Raw genomic sequence first — 26,005 nt, 5'->3', positions numbered from 1 at the left:
TTCAACACCAGTCAACCAGGAGCTTTATCTGCTGTGACACCAAGTTCCCAGAGACTCTTGTGTGATAGATTAAGCCAACATTTATCAAGGAAAATATCTGCTTGTAAAACATTAGTCCTGAACCTATGACTGTGGAATATATATATTTTGTGAAAACAACATCAATCTAGAAACGTATACAAAAGCAAGTCAAGCCAGCTCTAGCTAGGAAATCAGCAAAGGGGAAATTATTTTTAGAGTCGAGAAGGGTATTGTGTAATATAAGATTTCATAGACTAAATGTTAGTCTAGTAAAACATCTTTGCAACTACATGTTATACACCATTTGAAAGGTCTAATCCTACTGTTTATACACATTTATGTTTATCACATTATTTAAATAAAGCATTTACAACTTAAGTAAGTTGTAAATAAAAACAAATGTAAGCTAACACATTCAAACGTCCAGATTGAGGACCAAGGAAGGGTAAATTTGACGATTTTTCTCAAATATAAACAAACATATAAAATCCACTTACCTATTTCTTTTTTATTTTCATTGTTTACCTGATCGGAAAAGTATTTTATAAATAATAGTATCTGTCATCACCAATTTCTCGATACCTGCGGCTGTCAGTAACATGAAGAAATACGTCTGTTTTCGAAGCTTCGTATTAGTAAGTTTATTTTTTCATCTACACTAACCTCACCAAGTCTTTTCGTCACTGTAAGTTTGTCACGTGCTTTCTTGCCGATATCTGCTACGAGGGTGGTGATTGGTCAAACTAGAGTACATGACCTAAGGCTGTCAATCAAATTACAGCAATGGCACGTGTGTAATCAAAGATTTTGACGAAAGTTTTTTGTTATTCTGAACTGAAACGTTCTAGGTTAGGAGCTGTGACAAAGGTTTTTCAGGCATATTGGAAACATCGTATCCGAGCCGAGAAATCGAGGCGACGAAAGCCGAGATGTCATTTGATTTACATTATACACGATCGCACGAAAAGATTGAAATAATAACTTAGCTGTAATTTCGACAACTTATAGATATATTTTGGTTGATGTTATTTATTACTTTGTATACTTTTGTATGTTTTGCTCCTTGACATGTTCGATGTGGCCCGTTGTTGAAGTGTGTGTCTGAGAATTTTATTTTCAATAACATCGCGGGAAATAGTGAATCATTTAATCTTTCGATAAAAAATGATAAATTGAAATGGAATACGTATTTCAGACATTGTGAAATGTGATTGATTTAATAAATGAATGATATGACAGGTAGGTTCATAAAATTATATAGATCTAGATCTACCCTTTATTTTGACGTGACTACGACATGGCTGGTCTACCGGCCTACAGTGTTGAAAGAGTATATTAGCTCTTCAAGCAAACTTTCTTGAAACCTATTTTTCTTTTGACAAAGTTTCGGGGATGCCATTTGGACTTTAGTCCTTGACATTGACAAAATACTGTTTACATGGTCTGCGATTGGCTTACGTGTCTATTTCTGTTTTGTAAACCAATCAGCGATGCCATTAGGGACACGACATGGAAGAGAAACGTCATCGGATACCTCTCAGTTTCCCGCCGAAATCTGGCTTGCACCAGAACCCAGCGAATATTGGATACACATTATCACATGTGTTTTGGGAGCGAGAGAAACACGAAACAAAACAACAATAAGTTATGCGTGAAGTGAACTTTTTTCAAAATAAAAAACGCGTAAGGGGACGCGTGAAGGTTGGTTTTTTTGCGTCCTATTTTTTTTCAGTGCATATTTTTGTATATGGGACGCCGTAAACACAAACACTGTATAATTAATCTGTCATGCCACAACCACACAAAAAACATGTGATTCTCATTAAATCCTCAGCTCATACAACAAGCATGCTGTGGTTGTTATTCTGACCCGTAAACCCAATGGGAGAGTATTGTTTTACGCCGCTTTTAGCAATATTCCAGCAATATCACGGCGGGGAACAACAGAAATGGGCTTCACACATTGTATCAGGAATCGAACCCGTTTCTTCGGCGTGACGAGCTAACGCTTTAACCATTAGGCTTTCCGAATCCCGCCCCCCATGAGGCCAAGACATATTACCTGTTTTCTAGGCACAAGCTGTGCTTTCCAGTCTTTGAGCTCTAAGTCATACTGTTTCTCCACCTCCTTGATCTTCAACGTCTCCTGCTCCATCAACATCTTCCTCTTCTCAGCCTACAACATCAACAACAATGCCTTAATCTCTCAATGATATCTTAATAAACATCACGAACAAGGAGTCTACTTTATTGGCATACTTTACACGATTTAGCTTCGCTATTTTGAATCTTAACAAAAGAAGAAATTAGTGCCTCCCAACTTCCTCTTTCAGTCTATTAATGGCATGAACAACACCAAGATGCACAGCAAGACATCATCTAAGATTGATGAGTTATCTCCCTTTAACAGCCATATCAGTGGCTAAATATTAAGTAACAAATACAGATGACACTGGCATGGTAGTAAATACGGAGGTTGGACATTCCATGTAATCCGACAGTAAAGCTGTAGTTGCCTGTGCCTACCTGCAGCTGTTCCAGCTCCTTGAGGGCGGTCTCATTACGGAACACAAGGTCGTCCCACTGTTTCTTGTGCTTCGACTCCTGCCTTTGTTGTTCTGCCTTCATTCTCTTCTTCTCATTCTCCTCAAACTGAAAATGCAGACAGCATCAATTAAGACATTGATTGCACATTAAAATTCAGTTTGGTCTAGTAAGTTCAACTGATAATAGTCTACATAATAACACTTAGGCTTAAAATAATAAAAGACATTGTTCTCAGGAAATGTTTTTTGAAAATATAGTGTGGGCGGGCAGTGTCTTTTGTGTTTTTTATGTTGTTGTTCAAACTAGTATGTAACCAATAAACAGATGTGTAATCAATAAACAATTGTGTACAATCAACCTGGGAAAGGGCCTCCCTATATAAATGTATTCCTTGATGAGTAAAATACTGGAATACAGTATTTGACTAATGTTGAACGTGGAATATTTAAGGATTTTTGTTTAAAAAAAAAAAAATGGCAATAAAAACGAAACGTGTGGTGAACTGTATGATGATGCAGGCGGTGCCTGAGAAATAAGACTATTTTTATTTTTTTAGCCTAATATGCTACAAGACTTCATATACACAAATTGTAAGCTCACGAAAGACCAAAATAAAATATCCTATTCATAATTATTATACAAGGTCATAGGCTGCTGAATGAGCAAATATTATCTTGCCAATAAGATACAAGATTAAGAGTTCCCTAGACACAGTGTCAATCCAGATGGTACCATTCCAATAGAAACAGTAAAGGATTTACTTATTACATGGCATTGTTATATTTCTGTAGTCTGCAATGATGTCTGACCTGTTTAATCTTCATCTTGTCGTCTTCAGGTGTAGATATTGTGCTGAGCCTGAGACTCTGTTTAAACATCTGTTGTCTGGTCTTTGCCTCATTCTTGAGGATCTTGGGTAGTCGGCGCTTCTCCAGGGCATGGCGCTCCTTCATCTCCTCTTCCTTCGCCGAGTTGTAGCGCTTCATCTGGTCGATTTCCTGCAACCACATCACCAACAGTTACACCTCTTGCTACTTTCCATGTAATGAAACATAATTGTGAATGGTATGCGTTCCCTGACTTTTATGCTGATCCATGAGATCCCTGCCTGAATACCCTCTAACATCTTTTCAAAAGACCCCTGCCTACATACGTTCTGAAGAATATCTGAAAATATCTGAATACACCTACGATCTGAGCTCTCTGCCTACACACCCTCTGATCCCATCTATGAGATCCCTGCCTACATACCCTCTGATCCCATCTATGAGATCCCTGCCTACATACCCTCTGATCCCATCTATGAGATCCCTGTCTACACACCCTCTGATCCCATCTATGAGATCCCTGTCTACATACCCTCTGATCCCATCTATGAGATCCCTGCCTACACACCCTCTGATCCCATCTATGAGATCCCTGCCTACATACCTTCTGATGCCGAGTGAGCATCTGATGCCTCTTCAGGAAGAACATCTCCTTCAGTTGCCCCTTGGCCAGCTGGTGCTTCTCGTGAAGCTGCTCCTTCTCCATCTCCCAGATAGCAGCCTCCCGAGCTGGAACAACCACAACAACGTGTAATGGTCATACACACATGCAACACTCTTATCATGCTATTTGTTTTAAATGTTACACTCAGCAATATTCAATTCATATGACGGCGGTCTGAAAAAAATTGAGTCTTGACCAGATAATCATGAACATTGTCTACACAATTGGGATACGATGAAATGCTTCAACTAAGTTACCAAGCCTGACCACCAGATCCAGTTATTATACATATTGATGGGCATGTCTTCATAAGATCCACAAGTTCCACACAAGTGTGATATTCAGAGGCTGACCCTATTGATTGTGGTGCTTTTGCTCTACTTAACCAGATTATACAGAAGACCAAGTGTTGTATTGACTAATCATTACGGAAGTCAATAACAAGTCCTTGGTGCCGACATCTTTAAATGTGCCTAATGATGTCACCATATGGAGAACAGAGTAAATTGCTTCAGACATTTCCAAAATGAATATCTACACGTTGTTGTAATAATATTGTTCATGGTGATCACTTCATGGATCACTCCAGTTTCAAGATCAACATGTTTCAATCCAGACCGTTAAAAACATCTCTGTTGATGGATCTCATGTGTGGCTATGAACGGTTTTGCTAGACACAAAGAAGCGGAGGTTGTTATAAGAAATTTCTATGATTTTTCACTAATGATCTTAAGAGCATTCTACAGTCTCATTTGAAAATATATTCTTATTGACATTTTGGAAAACAATCTATCAATGTCCCCAAATGTCTGCCATTACAAGAGTGTGTGGGCTTATTGCTACTAAAGTGACATTGTTTGTGTCTCAGCTTAATGTGGGAGTAAAGCATAGGTCATTGACGTGTAGCAATTTGATGCAAGCCAGATAGAGCTGTGCATGATGCTGACAGAACAAAGTTCATAATAAGGGCTGCAATCAGTAAAATACAGTGTCTTTCCAGTGTCCCTCCCTACGCCAGGTCTATACAAGGTGTTCCTCCCTACCCAGGGTCTATACAAGGTGTTCCACCCTACCCCAGGTCTATACAAGGTGTTCCACCCTACGCCATGTCTATACAAGGTGTTCCACCCTACCCCAGGTCTATACAAGGTGTTCCACCCTACCCCAGGTCTATACAAGGTGTTCCTCCCTACCCAGGGTCTATACAAGGTGTTCCACCCTACCCCAGGTCTATACAAGTGGTCCCAACCTACCCCAGGTCTATACAAGGTGTTCCACCCTACCCCAGGTCTATACAAGGTGTTCCTCCCTACCCAGGGTCTATACAAGGTGTCCCACCCTATGCCATGTCTATACAAGGTGTTCTACCCTACGCCATGTCTATACAAGGTGTTCCATCCTACCCCAGGTCTATACAAGGTGTTCCACCCTACCCAGGGTCTATACAAGGTGTTCCATCCTACCCCAGGTCTATACAAGGTGTTCCTCCCTACCCAGGGTCTATACAAGGTGTCCCACCCTATGCCATGTCTATACAAGGTGTTCCATCCTACCCCAGGTCTATACAAGGTGTTCCACCCTACCCCAGGTCTATACAAGGTGTTCCATCCTACCCCAGGTCTATACAAGGTGTTCCTCCCTACCCCAGGTCTATACAAGGTGTCCCACCCTATGCCATGTCTATACAAGGTGTTCCACCCTACCCCAGGTCTATACAAGGTGTACCTCCCTACCCCAGGTCTATACAAGGTGTCCCTCCCTACCTCGGAGCAGTTGCTGCTTCTGTTGGAGGAACTGGCTCTCCAGGAGGGCTATCTTCTGTCTGTGCTGGTCTCCGAGCTGCTTCATATGCTTCTCCATCCTCTCCTGCTGGTTCTCCAAGAACAACCGCTCCTACAACATCAACATCAACAACATCACCATCCCCTGATCACAAGTCAGCATATTTATGGGACAACCAACCAGGAAAGACATTAACATCATCATCAGCTGTCCATTTGACATCATACAGGGACATTTCTTATAACTGATCCTCTCTCTGAAAGGTACTAGTATCCATTGAAAAAAGATGTGCTACTTTATTTCCTTTCACTCATATCCTACTACCCATGTCAAGTACAATTTCTGGGCTGGGGAAATTGTTCAGAAATTCTAAGGTCTTCCCTACACACCTTGTCTGTAAGTTCTATTTCCTTGGCCTCCTTGCGCTTGCGCATGGCTTCTTTCTTGCCATCTCGGGGCAGGAGGTCCATCTCCTGCTTCAGCAGCTTCAGCTCCTGCTTCATTTGCTCCTTGAAGATCTTCACTTCCTTCTCCTGCAATCACCAGCAAACACTGAATACCTCAATCTTACACTCCTTCACAATCATACAGTCTGTGCCAAATACTTTGGAGTCTGCAAGCCCCAACTTGGAACTCTGCATCATATCTTCATCCATTTCAGTCTTTTATGGATTTTTATTAGCTGATCTCACTAGACCCAAAAGCATTTTACTAGACTTAGGCTTCAAACTAGTGGCTAAAGTCACAGACTGTTCATATAGTCATCAAATGGTGCTTGACTTGTATTTCTCATCGATAAACAAAGGTTAATGAACCAGTTAAACTTGCAGAGGAATAAAATTCACACCTTAACACATCCATTCTACAGTTACTCCCCAGACACATGTTGGAGCAAGTACTATGTATGACTAATGATTCACTGGGCACCAACTTTCCTGTTCACATCATTTTCATCAGATTTTAATGTTACTGTATGGGCTATCAGTAGCATAGCTCATTGGACAGAAAAATAGTTCTCTAGACTTTGGCTTCGGAGTGAGAGTGTGATTGTTTGACGGAGTAAGGTGTTATGCCACCTCTGCAGTATTTGAGCCCTACCACAGTAAGGGACATCAGGAAAACACTTCACATATTGTATTTTCAAAATCGAACATGGGTCTTTATTACTTAACCACTATGCTGCCTCACAAGCCAAGGGCTTCATTTACGCACCACAGTTAGTAATAATCAAGCATCATAGCAGCCTGGACCAGGCAAACCAGTGACTGAAAGCATGAGCAACAATCCTCTCCATCATGGTAGTATGACATGCAATCAGCCATGTCAAAGAGCCTGACCATCAAATCCATATTAGTTGACTCAGATAGGTTACTGAAGCCAATTTCACCCCGGGTCGGCCTTGGGTTAGTGGCTACTGTGTTGTACCTGTTCTGTCTTGATCTTGCGGGCAGCATTCTTCATGTCGTTGGACTGGGCCAACTCGGCCTTCTCAACTTGCTGCTTCTGCTGTCTAGTCAGCGTTTCCATGTCCTGGTCGAAGTTTTTGACCAGATTCTGTTGAATAGAACAAATTATGACTGATTATATGCGATATCAACAGAAGAGAAACTGTCTGATCTTTCACAGCTGTTGTCCGGATAATGGAACAAATATAGGCAAACTGTAAAACATAGGAAATTTCACATGGGAGCAGATAGAATGAGAGAGATGGATTAAATGCTGCTTTGTATCATGGCGTGTCACATAAGTGTATGAGAAATGATATAGGTACTAGACTAGGTCCAAATCTAATGTATAATCAACAAGCATGAGTACAGACAATAACAAACCAAAGATCAAGCTATCACATGTTTCAGTAAGTGAAACACTCATGTCATGTTTCAGCAAGTAAAACACTAATATTGTCATAAGTTGGATGGTTGGTTGGTTGGTTGGTTGGTTGGTTGTTTAACGCCGCACTCAGCAATATTCCAGCTATATGACGGCGGTCTGTTAATAATCGAGTCCGGACCAAACAATCTGGTGATTAATAGCATGAGCATCGATCCACACAATTGGGATCGATAACATGTCAACCAAGTCAGCGAGCCTGACCACCCGATCCCGTTAGTCACCTTTTACGACAAGCATTGTCACCTTTTACGGCAAGCACAGGTTGCTGAAGACTTATTCTTCCCCGGATCTTCACGGGTCTATTGTCATAAGTTCCAGCAAGGAAAACACTTATGATCTAAAACGACCATCATACAACTTCACCCCCAGCTTTACCAATGCCATGTAACATGCATCTCCTCCAGCATAATTAATGTACAATGTCTGCTGTACCCACTGTCCCATTAAACCCTTTCCCCGGACAGCTATTATATTCTACAGTAACGTCTTTCAGTGTCCATGAACAGAACAGATCACAATCTGGCATGAGGGAAGTAATCCTCTATGCTCCAATTTTCCCCAACATTTATTACTTTAGAAAGTGAAGTTCACTGTGGGGGAATTGAAAACATGCAAATTCTGCTGATGTGGAAATATCCCAATGGATATTAGCAGCTTGCATTCTGGGGCAGCTCAGACAGATCGGTCTCCTGGTCTGAAGGGACTCCTGCTAAATGCTATCAGTCACCATGGTAATCAATAGTTTGACCTTATAAGGAAGTTTTAGTGTCTCTAGAGGTGGAATACGGTCCGGCACTGCAGTACTGAGGCATATTGCCATGGAGAAGTGCCAGCCTGCAAGCCTGGTTGTGTAACGTGGTGCAATATTGTCTGTTATCCAATACAGAAGTCACAACATTATGGTATCCCTTTATGAGTGTATAAATCCAGATACTAAAATGACAACATCATATGAAATATAATCTTTTAACACCAAGTTACTTTATGAACATTTTTTTGCATAATTCAGAACCAGTATATTGGCATAACATGCTATTAAATATATAGATGTGCATTCAAACTTGAAACTTGGGAAAACAATTGGATAATTTAAATATGACAGTTTGAGACCCAAACATTTGAGTCTACTGGCCTGAACTATTTTGGCATTATTTTCAGTAGATGTTAGTCTCTGTATATGGACCAGTTGACCATAAGACATTTTACTTGTCAAAGGCTTCAGACTAGAGGATAAGTGGTCTCATGTGATATCATAAATGACCCAGTGTTTAGGGGATACAATATAGGTTATGATGATATGAGGCCACCTGTTGCCAAAACATTAACATGGAGAGGCACATATTATTTGCAAGATCAATATGAATATTTGTTATGTTCATGTCCTAATGCAGTATTCATTTATACAGCTCTAGTTTCTATAGACAAGCTGAAAGGATGGCTAGGTTATTTGAGAAAGTCAATGATGTGTACAGGACACAAACTACATGAACATGTTAGGGGTGGCATGGATGAATTTAAAGTTAATATAGCATTGCATCTTACTAATATATACTCATATCATTCTGTGGTCGGATAAATCGTTGTCCTTGGATACAGAACTGCTGAGTCACCAAACGATAGGACAGAGATGCTGATTTAACGCTGTTTGAATAATTGTGTTTGTGTCAGCTTAATGTGGAAGGAGTACAAGGGCAATGATGGAATGGTGAACATATTCATCACTGTAATAAGACACCAGGGTACTGAAAGCCTTACTGCCTAATGCATGGTGTTCTGCCAGTTTTAGCAATATTCAAGCCAGATAATGCCAAAACTGTGTTTCACAGTGTTTCACAGTGTTTTATTGAAAAACTGAAGATTTTTATCGTGCAATAACACCCGAAATACTAGTGAGTGAGTGAGTGAGTGAGTATGGTTTTACGCCGCTTTTAGCAATATTCCAGCAATATCTCCCCCCCCCCCCCCGGAATACAGGTTTTATGTCAATGATGTAATAGAGGTTTTGTATTTGTAAGAATTATTGGTTCTCTGGACATCTGTGGTGACATGGGCCTTTTACAATAGGAAAGGGATTTGATGACTTACTTGCATGTCAGTCTCGAACTTCTTCTCCTGGGCATCTCTGGCGACATGGGCCTTGTACATGAGGTCCTGGTACTGCTTGTTCTCCTGCTTCTGGAGCAGCTTCAGCTCACGCAGGTCCTGCTTCCTGCAACACAGAGGAGGAACACATCAGGGATCAGGGACTGACAGCATGCTCACAGTTTTGCTTCATCATGTTATTTGTCTTCTAGTAATGTTCATTGGTTGGTTAGGGTCAGTATCGCTTCCACATGTTATTTGTTTGTCTTCATGTTCATTGATCATATGTTTGGTAATAAAAATGTTCATTATATGTGTTGGTTTGGTTGGATGTTGCAGCAGGTTTGATAATTCAGGATGATCTTTTCAGAAATCAGCTGGAACCCCTAGCAGTAATGAGTGAGTGAGCAAGTATGGTTTTACACCACTTTTAAGCAATATTCCAGCAATATCACGTCAGGGAAAAAACCCATGTGACGAATTAAACATGGGTCTTCTGTGTGACCAGGTACGCATTAACAACTTGGTTACTGCTCTAAACCAGTCTATAAAAAAAAGATGGAGGTAAACTGATGGCATGGCCATGGTTTCAATAGCATAGAATGTCAAATCTATGTTTATTTCTCTATCAAAAGTCTAGCAAATAAGTCAAGGACTTGTTTGTTTTCTTGTTTAACACTGCAATATTCCAGCAGTCTGTAAACAATTTAAGTCTAGACCAGACAACCTAGTGATTGACATACGCATAATCCACACAATTGGGATCTTGACATGTCAGTGAGCCTCACCATCTGATCCTGTAAGTTGCCTCTTACAATATGTAAAGGAACACAGTGTATGAGTGTTATGGTTTGGTACAGAAACCTTCCCGAGATCCCGTTGACAAGGAACCCTGATCGATAAACATCTAATACAGAGCAATTCCCATTCATACAGTAAGCTGCAAGTCACTGTGACACACGCTTCAATATATTCACTTCCCCGCAACAAGACAATTCCTAGGAGAGGTTCTGTTTGCAAGTTGAAACACTTAGCATCCCTTACCCAAGATAGAGGTATTAGCAGTAGGCAGAGACAGTCATCAATGAAGCAGTATGTGAAATTAAGCATGAAGGTGTCATAAACTTAATGTTGAAAACTAGAGTCCCTAGATTCAAATACTACAGGAACAAACCTTTGGGAATCAAGGACCCCTGAATGTGAACGACATAACTATATACATGTGAATATCCTAGCCCAGGCTGTTTGAAAATATGCATGAGAGTCAAGGGGTCCTTGTCATAACCCTAATGTTAAAAGAGAAAGATTTCGGGGGTCCCAAGATTCAAATACCATGGAAGACCTAAAGGACCCCAGAACACTGCCAGTCTACACATAGTACTGACGTGACGTACCCAGTCTATACATAGTACTGATGTGATGTACCCAGTCTATACATAGTACTGCCGTGACGTACCCAGTCTATACATAGTACTGACGTGATGTACCCAGTCTATACATAGTGGTGGACATTTCAGTCCTTGCTGTCATTCATCATAAGTCTTTGAGAGGGAATGACATGCATTAGGAAATGGCTTCATTAGTGGCCGGGGCTTTTGTCAGATCAATACTGAAGGCCATGTTGCCTCTTTATGGGGCCAGTTTGGTATGGGTTTCTTGGGACAGAAAGTGCAACACTAAAGATATAGAACATGGCACCCATTGACTTGGTTCTATACATACAGGAATGCTCTCCAGAATGTGCTGTGTGGGGATGCTTTGGGCCTTGGTCAATGTTCCGTAGTTGCTTCAGTCAACAACTACTCTTATAAGCAGAAGAGGTCCAGATACATATAAATGATGATGCTAATTGTGATCTCAATAGCCACCTTCCAACACCATTCAATACAGTTACAGAGGTACAAACACTGACAGGTCACTCATTGACCTTGTGACAAGACATAAGATGAACATGGGAAATATGTTGAATATTGAGGAAATCCCACAAACTGAAGACATGCAACATCATACTGTCCTGTTCTTAATCAAGTTACAGTTGTCATGCTAAGGGAAGACCATGGAACAAGTCTGAAGAGTCGGCTTTTACTCAGTAACTGGTATATTCCCACAAATAACCTTTCCCTCTAAAGAAACAGGGACATAACCCTTTGTGCACTGAACAAGTACAATTGAACCAGCTCAGGTACAGCATAATGTGTTGTTGATGACCCTATAAATTCAGCAGTCATGACAAGTAGAAAACAACAAAAGAGTGATATATACAAACTCTCACACCAGACAGTCAAGTGATTGACATCATGAGCATTGATCTATGCAAATGGGATACGATTACATGCATCAACCAAGTAACCGAGTCCCCCTGATCCATTTAGTCGCATCTTATGACAAGCAAGACCAATTCTTAACCAGACATTCAAATGACCATGACAAGTAGAAAACCACAAGAGTAATACATACAAACCCCAGAACACTGTTATCATTTGGAGTCCAGAACTGATGAAGTATCAAGCTCAATCTTTGACATATAATCATGGCTCCTAAATGATGTTTATTGTTTGGAAGGTACCAAGATTGAGTCAAGCAAAAATCAATACCTTCATTTAACAGACACTCCAGTTTCAGGTGAAATACAAGTTTATGGTGCAGAATTACTCCTACTTAGACATATAACGAGTTTACCTTACTTCCCATTAGCAGAGCTACCAACAAAAGACATTCCAGAATCATTTTCTTCATATATGATACCAACTCTTCGTACAGTTCTGAAAGGTCAGCACTGATATTTATCAGAACGCCATCAACATGATGATACTTCTTGTGATCACAATAACCACCTTCCAGCACCATGCAGCAATTCAATACAGCTACAGAGCGCACTGACAGGACGTCACTCATCTATCTTGTGACAAGAAGCCACAGCAAGGAGATCCTGACCTAGGTCGTAATCTCCTGCTGCGTGGAAATATAGTCTTCAGGTTGACAGGTGCTTGTCAGGGGTTAGCATCCAAATAGAAACAAGGGTAACACCAGCCTGGCCCCACCAAGCATCACTGATGATACATCCGGTTCATCACTGCCCAAAATGTAATGTAGACATAGGTTACCAGGGTAACAGAATTATGATAATTTTATTTCCACAATGGACATACAGTTACGAGACAAATATTACCGATGAAAGCAGCGAAACATAATCAGTACCATTATATTTATTGTATTAATATGATCCAAATTCTGGAGTTTGAATGCCATTTGAAAACACTTTCTAACCAATACACTCGACATAATGTCATCTTTGCTATGAAAGCTGCTTGATTATCATATTACATAATAAACAGAAGTAAAAAAGTCAGATTAAGTGAGTTTTCCAGACTAAACACACGGTAAGTACATAAATATTCACTAACTTTATACAGCTGCACCTTCCAGTTCTCGATTTGTTCATTCTTTACTCTACATATTGCAAAAGGTTGAAGAAAAATAACAAACCAAACAAAATACCACATCTTCAAAAGAATATCCTGAATTCTTGAGCTTATTAACAAATACATGATCAGTTTTTGTTGTAAATGACCTCAAGTATACCTTGACCACATATATTTAGTTTTTGCTATCTGCTACTTGGCATACTAGCCATCTAAGAAAGAAGAAGAATTTCTCTCACCTCAATACTGTTACAAACCAAAAGCTGAGCCAAGACTTCAAGATAAAAACCGAAAGACCCCAATATAACATAAAGAAGTTAAAATATAAATGCGGAATGCAAACTTGCATGTTACAAAGTCATATATTGATCTGTAAGACTATATGACTGCAGCCTGTAAATAATAATAGTCAGGACCAGACAAACCAGTGATTGATATTGTGAGCAATGATCTACTGCGTCGGGGTAAGAGGACATGCATCAACCAGGTCAACGAGTCTGACCACCTAAAGCAGTAAGTCGCTTCTCACTACCAACACAGGTTGCTGGGACCTATTCTAACCAGAATCCCCACGTGGATACAACCAAGAGGCATGCTGACATATAGGTAATACTGTACAGTGTGCGGTAAGAGGAAGCTTTGGTGTCTGTGGCGCCTTTGGAGTTGCACTGCTGACACAACATGTCCATAACTATGTTACTGATAATGTCAGATGTTAACATTGCATGTATTCGCAAGATAACTGTCTTTTCTACATGTAGCTGCTCATCACTACTGACCTTTCTTAAATCGCCTTTTTTAATCATTGAAAAAAAAAAATCACTTCCTGACAAAACACAGACACTGTTCTGTCTTGCTAGTTGGGTGTTGTGTGTCCATACAGAACATATCTGTGATTATATATCCCCACTACTGTTAGGGCTATTCCATGACACACCAAACTGATAACTATATGTGCATGTAAATGGTATGCAATGGGATGAGAAGAACATATGAAACTGAAGACAAGGGGGTGAGTGAGTCAGTGCTACTCTGTTTTACCAATACCTGGTTTCACAAATTGCAGGCGAGGAAGTTTACTCCATGGCGATGAGCACGACAGAGCACCTCCTACAAGGCTTAATATCAGCCTCCGTGAGTGAGTGAGTGAGTGAGTGAGTGAGTGAGTGAGTGAGTGAGTGAGTGAAGGAGTGTTTTTTGTTTGTTTAACGCATCACTCAGCAATATTCAAGCTATATGACTGTGGTCTGTTATATAATCGACAATCCAGTGATTGATATGATGAGCATCAAGTTCAACCCACCTAATGAGTGAGTGAGGGATCTCATACCACCTTTAGCAATATTTCAGCAGAGGACATACAACAGTTTTCCCACATTGTGCCCATGTAAGGATTCGAAACTTCATCTATATTGACAAACACCTTCACAAGTGTCCCTATCAGTTACTGAGGTAGTGGTCTGTGTTCCTCTTCACAATAAATTCATAGTAATGGTATTCTGAAGACTGTAAACACCACATGATCCAGTGTGCAAGTGTTAAAAGTCAACCTCGCAGGGCACCTGTCACCCTCTTCCTGTTTGTCAGGCTCAGGTTGGCATGTTACCACCAAGCCTAAGTCAACACACCACCAGATATCAAGTAAGACTACACACACAACAACAACCATCCACTCCAACCAAAACACAGGGCTGGGATGAATTGGTAGAGCACAACTTAAGTTGTCTGGGGAAAAGAGAAAAAGACGATCGATACGACTCTTATATAGATGTATCTGAGTATTAACTACTGTACTCTGTCTTGTGTATTCGGTTCGGCTAAACGCATGTCAACCTCTAGGGTTCCTCTGCAGAGCCTGTCACTCTGTTCACCTGGGGAGAGAGCCAAGTGCAGCTGCATTCCCCGTGGAGAACAAACACCTCCCCACCAGCCAGCTTACGTCACTCACATTCTCCTTACTTCAGTGCACCAGGAAACTAGTTTTGTTGGTCCAATTTAGCTTTCATGTTTTTCAGCAACCTTGTCTGATCACACAATTTACTTTTCAGGATTGTTGTCAATCACAGAGAGATTAACTTGGTAAAAAAGGCATTGCTCATCCTTGGATCAGAATGATATTTTCTTGTTAATGAAGCGTCTGACATTTGTGAGGCAAGTTTGAGGGGGTCATAATAAGGTCATGATTTGATTGAGAAAGACACAAATTGATTAAATTACTTATCTCATGAAATCTTGCTAGTGTCTCCCCTGTTCCATGTGTCTGATGAGGCCCATTTCTGGTGTCCCCAGCCACCATGTTGCTGGGTGAGTGAGTGAACAAGGTTTTACACCACTTTAGGCAACAAGATACCAGCAACATCATGACGGGGTACAACAGAAGTGGGCTTCACATGTTGTAGCCAGGTGGGGATCTGAACTCTGGCCTTTGATGTGAAAGCAAACACTTGAACGAAAAGGCTCCCCTACTCCCCTTCATGTTGCTGGATATTGCTGAAAGCAACATTCAACCACCAATCTGTCCGGTAACACTTTAGCTTCAGGTTTACTAAACACCATTGATGTTGAGCATGACCAACTTTCTAAATATATCCCAAACAATCTCCTCCAGAAATATCAACACATACAAAAATTCTGATTCACATGAAATCCACAGAAATGAAAACACACTCACTTTAGAAGCAGAATTTTCAACGGCGACAGCATGTCTAGATAGTCCTTAGCATGTAAGGGTTACATTAACTATTGTTCCCTGTTAATGCATACGGAATGTTGTATTGTCAAAACAGGTGTGCTTATGTCTCATATAGGTCTGAATGTTGACAATTCAAAATGAATGACACACATAGATGCAAATATTGGGAGGTTTCTATCTTTCATTTTCAGTAAAAGTTGTCAATGTTTCAATCCAATGTTTAAAGAAAGGTGAAATACAGTCACAAGTATCCAAGTCGAGGGGAATTGTAAAAATATCAAATCCTGCCTACAATTTTTGCCAGTTTGATAATGACAGTGGTAGTGGATTGCCATACAGGGTCTGAGAGACTGCCAATGTGAAACAAATAGTTCTGATAGTTGTCTCCCCAAATGTAGATGTTTCACAAACAACCATAGTCTTAAACCAATGATGAAGATGAAGGATGAAAGTAATGTACTCATCATCATAGCTTGATTGTAAAAAATAATTACTGATAAAGAATCCCAGGACCCTGAACAATAGAAATCAGCTGTGAAGTACATTAATCCATCCCATGGGATCGACCCTGCTACAATACATTCATTTGTTTGTTGTTTAATACTGCACTCAGGAATATTCCATCTATTTGACTGCAGCCTGTAAATAATGGAGACTGGACCAGACAATCCATTGATTGATAATGTGAGCAGTGATCCACACAGTTGGGATATAAGGACACGCTATTAACCAAGTCACCGAGTCTGACCACCCAATCCATTTGGTTGTCTCTTTAAACGACCAGCATAGATTGCTGGGGCCATAATGTCACACAGAATCCCCACTGAGTACAATACATACAGATATGACAACAGTGTTGATAACTAACGTATATATATATATATATATATATATATATATATATATATATATATATATATATATATATACACACACACACACTAGTTCTTATAATGATAAAATAAACAAAGATGCTGTCCAAATGTTCATATTTATACAAGTCTTATGGATCTGTTTACTACTGAAAATGTTCATTTGTGCTTCAGGACTAGGTCTCTGATTGCCTGAAATTTATCAGGCATCAGCATGGCTTCACAAATGTCATAATGTTTGAGTTTTTCTTTTTCAATAAGGGGCGGTCAGGTAGCCTAGTGGTTGAAGCGTTCGCTCGCCACGCCGAAGATCCAGGTTTGAATCCCAACATGGGAACAATGTGTGAAGCCCATTTCTAGTGCCCCCCGCTGTGATATTGCTGGAATATTGCAAAAAGTGGCGTAAAACGATACTCACTCACTCCGGGTTTTTTGTGTGTATTTTTCACTCACTCTTCTTCAATACAGACTTTGATGTGGAAACTAAGCATATCAATATATGTGAATAACAAAGACATGCATGGTTCAAAGTAGGAATGTGGCCTTGCCTTTGAAAGAAATTCTTACAGATCTATCAATACCAATGCACAATTTGTAACGTGATCATTAGGATATTGTATATACAGATGGCATATATTCTACGACATCATGCAAGTTTCCTTTCAAAGTTTTAGTAATTCAATATTCACAACCTGACTTAGAGAATACAGAAACAACTCAAGGTCATTTTCACAGAATTAATGAAACTTTGAAGAAAAAATCTTTGAATTATGAAAGATAAGTACACCTGTCTAGTTAAAAAACACAAGAGATCTTTGTGCTTCTTTGTGATTCATGTTTCAGTTAAAACTTTGAATAACATCTATGTGGGTGGAAAAAACATTTTATCAGTGATATAAAAAAGAATGATTATCTCAGATTTAGGAGATGATCTTCCTACGCAGATGTGGGGTTTTGATAATGGGTTATAAATAATGGTTTTATGGTTACTTGTACAGATGCAATGATAGTTTAATGTTGTTGTCAAAAGAGGATTTTATTATTTGCTCAATGTTTCTTAAAATCATTCATTAAATTTACAGATAGACTTTCAAGTGTGTGGACCCTCTCCTTTAATAACATGTTTTTCACAACTGATAATAATCAAACACTGATCACTTGGGACAAACTGAAAATGATATGACAAATTCCAAACACTAAAAAGGTAAATGAATTCTTAACTTAAAACATAATGCAACCAAGATGACTAGAGCTATGCTTCATTGTTTCCAGGGAAATGTTATCATATTGTTATCATGTGAGTGAGTGAGTTTGATTTAAATTTCTTGAACAGTAATTCAGTTACATCGCAGTGTCAGCTTGATGTGGGAGAAAGGCTCAAAGTGCTGTAGGTCTGATCACATTTACCACTTTGGCGACTACGGGTATGGTGCAGACAAACCTAGGAACTAAATCAGGGTGGGTCAGGGATTCGAACCCATGATAGCAGATTCCTGGCACACCTAAGGGGTACAACTCTACACAGCAACAGCAGACCCTCAGCCGACTGGGCTACCTGCCCACTTTCATGTGAGTAGTGACTTTCAGATATAACGCAGTTATGGCGTCCAGATTGGTTTTGATTATACAGTACTCTAAACCATCATGGATAATGACACGAACTTCACCATTGTAGAATCTACATTTCCCTGACCCTCTTCTACAAAGGTAACTTACAACATAATCATGCATAACGATTCCTCGTAATTTACCTCAAGTAACTATGCTTCATCAAGCTCCTCATTCCGACAGTAATCATATGGTTATTAAATCGCTTCATTCCATGACTTACATCATCCAATGACAGGTGCGCTTGAAACCATGCACTTAATCAAGAACTCATCTGAAGCTAATTATGTTATTACGTTCATTTACTAATGACATCCCCTGAAGTGCAGGTGTTCTTCATAACGAGCCTACCTTTGTTGGTGACAGGTGCCTAGCAAGGCTATACTTTGGCTGATGAGATCAGTGAGGGTGTAATGCCCCGGCCCATATCCCTGCCCGACAGGCTTCATGCTGGACTGGCACTATCTGAGTGACTGCGAGAACCTGAATCACTTCCTTCTCCACGCCATGTTTGCTCTTGGGCTACTAAGCAACTTCCTGACAAGCCACTTTTTCAAGGCGTTCGATAAAAACTTGCAAATATTTATTCATTTCATATTCTGCCATCACTACTGGCAGTAAACAATTACCTATAACAGGAGTGAACCGATGATTGTGATTTGGGTTGTTTTAAAACTTTAGAAATTACTCGATTGAATGTTTCTTAACGAGGAACTTTGATAACATGAAGAGCTGGTATTGATGGTGCTATTTCCTATCAACATTTGTGATGTAAATAAACTTTTATAGACAATGTTCTGCATTTTGTAAAGCAGGGAAACTCAGCAATTGCCTGTCAATTCTTATATTTCTACATTATTCATATCTGAGCAGGTCAATCAATCTTTATATTTCTAGACAGGAATCAATGATCTACGGTATATCACCATGTAAAAGGCAAGTTTTTCGTAACAAGAATTTGGGTGATTTCAAGGGGTGCTTGCCCTTCAACAGGGTAGATGAGTTTTGATGTTTTTTACCCCAGCACAAAAACATTACCGTGAATGAGCACGGGAGTACCGACGGTGATGGGTCAAATTGTCCATACATAAAAAGTATCTGCAATAGTGATCAGCTGTTACTAAGCTACACTTATGGTTATTAATTTATTTCAACTATATATAGTAAAGCTGCAAAGTAAAATAACACAATATTGGATATATTATTACTTATAAAATAATAGTTTCAAGTACAATTCTTCCGAGCATTGTATCAAAATTCCTTAAAGTTATATAATATTATTGGGTAATTTTGAACCGAATCAACGGTAGATTGGGAGCAAACGTGTGTACAGCTGATTGTTGTATCCGGCTTAGTTATCTTAATCTCTGTATATAAAATAAAATTTCAAATTTACCAAGTAATTTTTTCTGCGGCAACAAAACAGATTTTTAATGCGAATATCGGGATTGTGTATGATGATGTGCTTCATTCTTGATCGCTTTATAACAAATTAAATTTTATGACAAGGACTCATTGACTTTCAGTCTTAGTTTTGGAAACTGTCCCTGTTTTTCAAATTGTCGCAGCTCTATGTTATTAAATCTATGTGTTTAACCTTTATTGTTTAAATATGCACATATATTTTATGATCACATTATTAACACTGATATTTATTTCAAAAGTAGTTGTTTGTAGGCCGACTTTAAAAAGGGAAAGAAAACACGATTTGCAAAATATCTTTATCTGATGTGGGCGTAGAAATATGAAACATTAAAACCATACAAAACCATTACTAAAATATCTCTGCGTAGGAGAATACAATTCATCTACAATTAAATTCTAAATTGACAACACTACTCCCCTTTGGCTAGAATAGCAACGCAAGGACGCCACCACCAACCAAACTCCCCCTCACACACAAGCACCTACACAGAAGTAGCACCACATGACAGCATGACCACAAGCAGCCTGGGATTTCAGATGCAAGCATCTCTGAGCCACGGAAATCAATGTAATGAGTCTCTCCTCACTAGCGATATTACGTTTATTGCCAGGCTTTACCTCACTACGAATATAACGCTGATTAGCTGTAAGGTCGCTGCCGCTAAGTCTATCTGAGTCTGGGTGCAGGGGTACGACAACCGCAGAAACAGTCATTTACTGGGAAGGATCCCCTTCACTTGTTCCTCCAGAAATGCCACCAGTAAATTCTACCTGCTTGCGAATCAGGCCAAGTGTTCCCTGGGGCAACTTCTTAAACAAAAGTGGTTACCCTGGAAGTAGAGGGCCTCACTGGACACCAGTAATGGGATTTTATTGGTCAATATTGCCTTTAGGGACTTTGATACATTAGGGATAGATGGAGAGCGTCCCTACTGACCAAAGTAGAATCAAGTAGCATGAGGAATGAAATCAGCCTTTAAGAAGCATTGGTAATTGATCAAAATAGGGTCTGAAATTGACCTGAAGCCACCAAATCACCATACTAGCAGCATGGTCAAGGCTTCTGTTCAGAGATGATAACAGAGCCAAAATTACTCATTGACTTATTTTCTGTCTGATTATAGTTGAGAACCAAGTAGACATGAACGAGTATTATCGATTGGCATTCACAACTATTTTTTCTGATCTCCATGAAGACATGAAACGGTTTCGACACAAGAAGATTAAAATTAATATCCTCGAGTAGTCAGAATCAGTACATTTAACCAAGATGTTCCTTCAGGGACTCAGCACCAGAGCATTTAACTCATTCAACAACTGGACACGAGGGAAACGAAACAGCTCCTGATTAAGGATTATTCTTTAAACATTTACTGGGTACTGGAAATGACATATTGTGACAGAATTCACATTAAAATATTTATGATCTGATGTTTGAATTTCAGAGTGACTACACTGACAGTTACTCGCAATCTCACTGTTACGCCAAAGCCAAGTCATCCATTTTAAATGAACATGGCACATACCATGAATTCTTGATCCTCATAATGCTGTATGATGAATAGAAGAGGCGGGAAAGTGATGTAGTGAGTAAGTGGGATTAACAGAATATACTAAACTTACAGGAAAGCCCAACATCACACAGATTGTAGACAGTTAGCCTTTCGGTGAAGCTCATGAGTATTATGCTAACAAACCAAGGATCACAATCAGGGTGAAACTGGGATTCAAACTCACAACCAGCTGCAAAGAGGCAGCACCTTAGACTGCTGGGCCATTTGTAGTTCCATAAAGATGAAAGGCCCTAGTTACATCTCTACTGACATTTAAACCATAAACCATGACGTATATAAAGCATGCACAAAAACCACAATACACTGCTGTTGTTGGATAGGCATCAGAGGGTGAGTACAACACAGTGCATTCCAGGAATATTTCACCACTGCAGTTGGAAGTAAATGGAGTCTAGTGGGCTTACGGTGGAAGACATAATTACATCAACAAGGATGTCAGTTTTAGTTCACGTTGTTGAAGGATAGAACTACATGTTGGCCTTCTCCTAACTGCAGAACACAACCGCTTGACTGACTTAGTGAAACAGTAGATCAACTATCTGGAACTCGTCTCCATTGCAAATCAATAACTCTTTCCAAGGAGATATTTGTCAAATGATATTTATGACAGTAACATGACATCAAGCATTCCTCACGGACATTTCCATGCATTGTATGTCAAACTCACTGGGTTTTTGTGAGCACATGGCAAATATGAACAAAAAGTAGATGTTCATACAAATTTCACTATTTTGCTTTTTAAGTAGACTCACATTTTGTCTATGAAATCTTATGACACAATTCTCTTCTCACCTCTAAAATTAAACAAATAATTTCCAATGCTGATTTCATAGAGCTAGCTTGAGCTGGCTAGACTTGCTTTTGTATACATATCTAGATTGGGTTTTTCTCTCCATAAAATAAATATATTCTACAGTCCTGGTGCAGGACAACTTTAAACGCTGTTTTGTCGGATAACAAAGACTGTTTTTTCTCTGGCGTTGACGTTTCACATATTTTTTTCAAGTTGGTGATTCTTGGACATATTTTTCACTTAAATTTTTTATAGTTTGAAGGGAAACAGTTCAAGACATCAAGTTATGAACAAACTGAAGAATTATTCTTTTTCTTTTTAATCTCAAAGCAAACAAAACTCTCTCTAGGATTCCACAGTCCAAACAAAAGAGGGCATAACTACAACGACGAAAAATCATTTTTCTGTTAAGTCATTATCTCTAACAAATATTTCAATAAATGTTTTATTACAAAACTGTAAATAATCAATATCCTGACAAATAACCAGACAAAACTCTCTATTTACATAACTTTCATTACTGTGGCATTGGGGAGGAGCATTAGCATAATTGAATTTAACGCCACTATTTGCTTGTTATGAATGTTCAATATTGGTCCATCTGGTCACGAAACAATGCATGGATATCTGTGACGGGGGTCCGTCTGAGTGCACGTAGATGCCATTTCCTGTTTCACGGAATCTTCGCCAAGTTGGATGATGGAATGGAGGACATGGCATGCTGGGTAATATTGACTTGCGATGTGATTCGGACGGTCAAACATTCACCGAGATTCAAGCCCAAAGTCTTGCGCCATGTTTATACAACAAACATACTAAACCATTTCCATACAAATCAACTGTGGACTAATATTAGTTGTTTCTTAAAATATCCATGTTTTACACATTGAAGCGGGGGCATGATTCCCATGCTTCATCATACAGATGAAAAGTACTGTTTCAGAATCATGATGGACCCAGGAAATGTGGAGGGGCCATTCCTCACGAGAACGAGTCAGGTGACGAAGTGTGATAGTAATTCTTAAGGGAAAACAGGAATTTCCAATGATCACATCACAACAAAGGACCCTGTAATTTCGCATAGAACAATCTGGGTCAGACAATTTCAGGGCGGAAATTGTGACTTCCTCTTTTTTCACAAAAGATTGATTCATTTGTCACCTACTCATTAATGAGGTCATCCTTGCTTGCCTCTTTGCCTTACAAATATATTATGTCTCACCTTATGAATACATTATCGCTAAAGAACCTGCTTGGACAGGCGGAATTAATTTGAACATTACACGATAAAGTCTATGGTAGGATGATTGCTATTTGTAAACAGGTGTTCTACAGCAATGAACAAATGGATTACTTTTCTAATCTTATTCTACATATTTTACTATGAAATCTTAATATATACTTCTTTGAGCCATCACAATATTATTTTTAATCACATGTGACTTCAACCACTATCTCGAAGCCTGTGTATGAAAAAGATATAAAAGTTTGTTTAGTAGACTCAAAGGTGTTCAGCACAGATTTTCCCAAGTGTTAAACATTTTGATATTCTTGTATTAATTTTCATTTTCTGCCGCAGTCTGATGTTGAAAAGCTTTCTGAGACACATCGGACCAACTGATCTTGTACGTTCTCGCCCTGTTTGATAGAGCACCTGTTTCAAACAGGCTGTATATGATAATGAATTATCTTCATACGCAATATTTGCATTTTTGTTCTCTAAAAACTTCACATAAATCTGCAGCAGATGAGTAATATATGAATTTTAGCTTCCTTTTTAGCACTAAAAACAAAAACAGTTCATGATCACAAAATGATTTTTTTTTTGACATCATTAAACAGTTGGTATATAACAGAAGCATTTTATCCTTTATGAAGTGTCATGTGCACATTAACACCAGAGCAAATACATTGCAGGTTATTGAGAAGGCAAATAAACATTCATCTCAGTCCATGACAAAAAAAGGCCCAAAAATCGTGTAAAATGACTTTGGTGTATCTTCAGTCAAGTTAACTTAATCACTGTTTTAGCTGCTTGGTAATATTCATACGAATTGAAGAAATTTGTTTTACTAGTCCTTAATGACCACTAACATTTACAGCTTAATAAATCCAAACATATTATATCTACACTGACTTGTGTTTGTTTGTATATGACAGGACAATTGGAGACATTGCCTCCATGTGTCACAGTTATGATAAAAGCGACAAAACCTTTTACATATTCATTAGAAATTTCTGCTCAAAAGCAGAATCCATCACACAATCCCCACAATGCAAAAAGCATATGCTCAGGAATCACTATACATAGAGATGATACCAGGTGTTGGAGAAAAGAAGATGAAAAGATGCCGTACAAGACATGGTAAAGTTTATAAGATAGTTGGTACTAAATATTCCACCTTGGACCAGTGTAATACAATACGTATACCATATCCATAGGTGTAGTTTCTAGTTAGTGCTCCCTGTGCTATGTACAAATGTCAGCTCGACCTCCAGGAAAGTCTGTGGATCCGAGAATAGATGACCGCAATGTACTTCTCAAATTGACAGTAACACTTGCCTGTACTTGTCTGATACTGAAGGGGGGGCACAGACAGCATGAAGGGGGACAGGTTAAATGGGTGGGGGCATCAGGGGTATGGGGTGAATGTACATTATGAATTTCCTTTTTTTCATAAAAAAGATGATTCCTAAAACTGGCGAAAGCTTAAAGCAAAAGGAAACTTATAAATACAATTGAGCATATACTTATTTTAATGTCAAAACAATACTGTTGAAGTGTTCAAAATTAAGGTGTCCTGAGGTGCTTATGGTCTTCTATGGTATTTGAATCTAAGAAACCCCTTAATTCTTACATTTTAACATAAGGGTTATTAAGACTGGTATGTATTCTTATCAGTGATTTTGTTATGGACAAATGTCATTGGGACATTTTTATCATTTTATCACTTTTTGATGACATTCTTCTACATTTATCAAAGCAAATTTGACCAAAAACATCTTGACATTCGGATGACAATTAGACGATGTCCTAGAACTTAACGATCTGAAACACTACTTTATCATATGTTTTCAATACACACAAACATAACAATGAGCAAACCTACATTAAACGACATGTTGGAGAACAGGGCTCAGGTTTCCTCTGCTTGTCTGCAGACACCTAACAAATGTATCTCTACCCCATCATGAGAGGAAGATGCAGCCACATACCACAGCTGAGGGTTGACCCTACACTTCTCCACCATCAGCGTTGGTACTACGCATCTCAGCCGAGGTCAACACACAGATATTCCAACATGCCGAATTCGGACACAGATTCCAAACACCATACTGTTACATTGTGATCAGAATACAATTTCAATACACCGTCAACAAAGCATGGCAGGTTATTTTCTTCTGAAACATGATATGCAAAAGCATACCCTACAACCTATATTTGAATGCCAGGTCCAAGGACATAACAAACAATCAAATAATATTGCTAACCTCAAAGTGTATTGGCATCATTAAAATCAAACATAGAGAAACAAACGGAAAATTGCTACTCACATAGTTCAAGTTCAAAATAACAAGAAAAGCAAATTTCTTCATGGATTACTGAGGCTCGAATCATCATATGGCCGTTTGAGAGGCGAGAGTAATTATTTGTTATTTGGCACCTCGGTACAGCCCTGGAACAATGACAAGGAGGGGCAATATTTCCTATCTGTTGGTAACCTGTTTGACAAACTCTCCTCTACACATGGTAATTACGATACAGTGCTATGTGGGCTGTGTTGTTTGGTGTGAGGACAGTG

The 26,005-nt window shown here is 39.1% G+C and overlaps 1 protein-coding gene across 4 annotated transcripts in view; it reads right to left on the bottom strand.

Moving 5' to 3' along the window:
* LOC124145676 (serine/threonine-protein kinase 10-like) overlaps positions 1 to 26,005 on the bottom strand; it is a 128,915-nt gene that overhangs the window by 5,004 nt on the left and 97,906 nt on the right. For all 4 annotated transcript variants that reach the window (XM_048393415.1, XM_048393416.1, XM_048393417.1 and 1 more), the window contains 8 exons: positions 9,820 to 9,943; positions 7,267 to 7,395; positions 6,231 to 6,374; positions 5,823 to 5,952; positions 4,000 to 4,124; positions 3,378 to 3,566; positions 2,548 to 2,673; positions 2,084 to 2,197 (listed from right to left, as the gene is read on the bottom strand). In XM_048393415.1, coding sequence (XP_048249372.1) covers positions 2,084 to 2,197; positions 2,548 to 2,673; positions 3,378 to 3,566; positions 4,000 to 4,124; positions 5,823 to 5,952; positions 6,231 to 6,374; positions 7,267 to 7,395; positions 9,820 to 9,943 — 1,081 coding nt within the window. The remainder of the gene's footprint in view (positions 1 to 2,083; positions 2,198 to 2,547; positions 2,674 to 3,377; positions 3,567 to 3,999; positions 4,125 to 5,822; positions 5,953 to 6,230; positions 6,375 to 7,266; positions 7,396 to 9,819; positions 9,944 to 26,005) is intronic.

This window comes from Haliotis rufescens, unplaced genomic scaffold, assembly GCF_023055435.1.
Source record: "Haliotis rufescens isolate VD_foot unplaced genomic scaffold, xgHalRufe1.0.p SCAF_12, whole genome shotgun sequence".
NCBI classification, from domain to species: Eukaryota; Metazoa; Mollusca; class Gastropoda; order Lepetellida; family Haliotidae; genus Haliotis; species Haliotis rufescens.
This window is presented reverse-complemented; position numbering and strand designations above follow the sequence as displayed.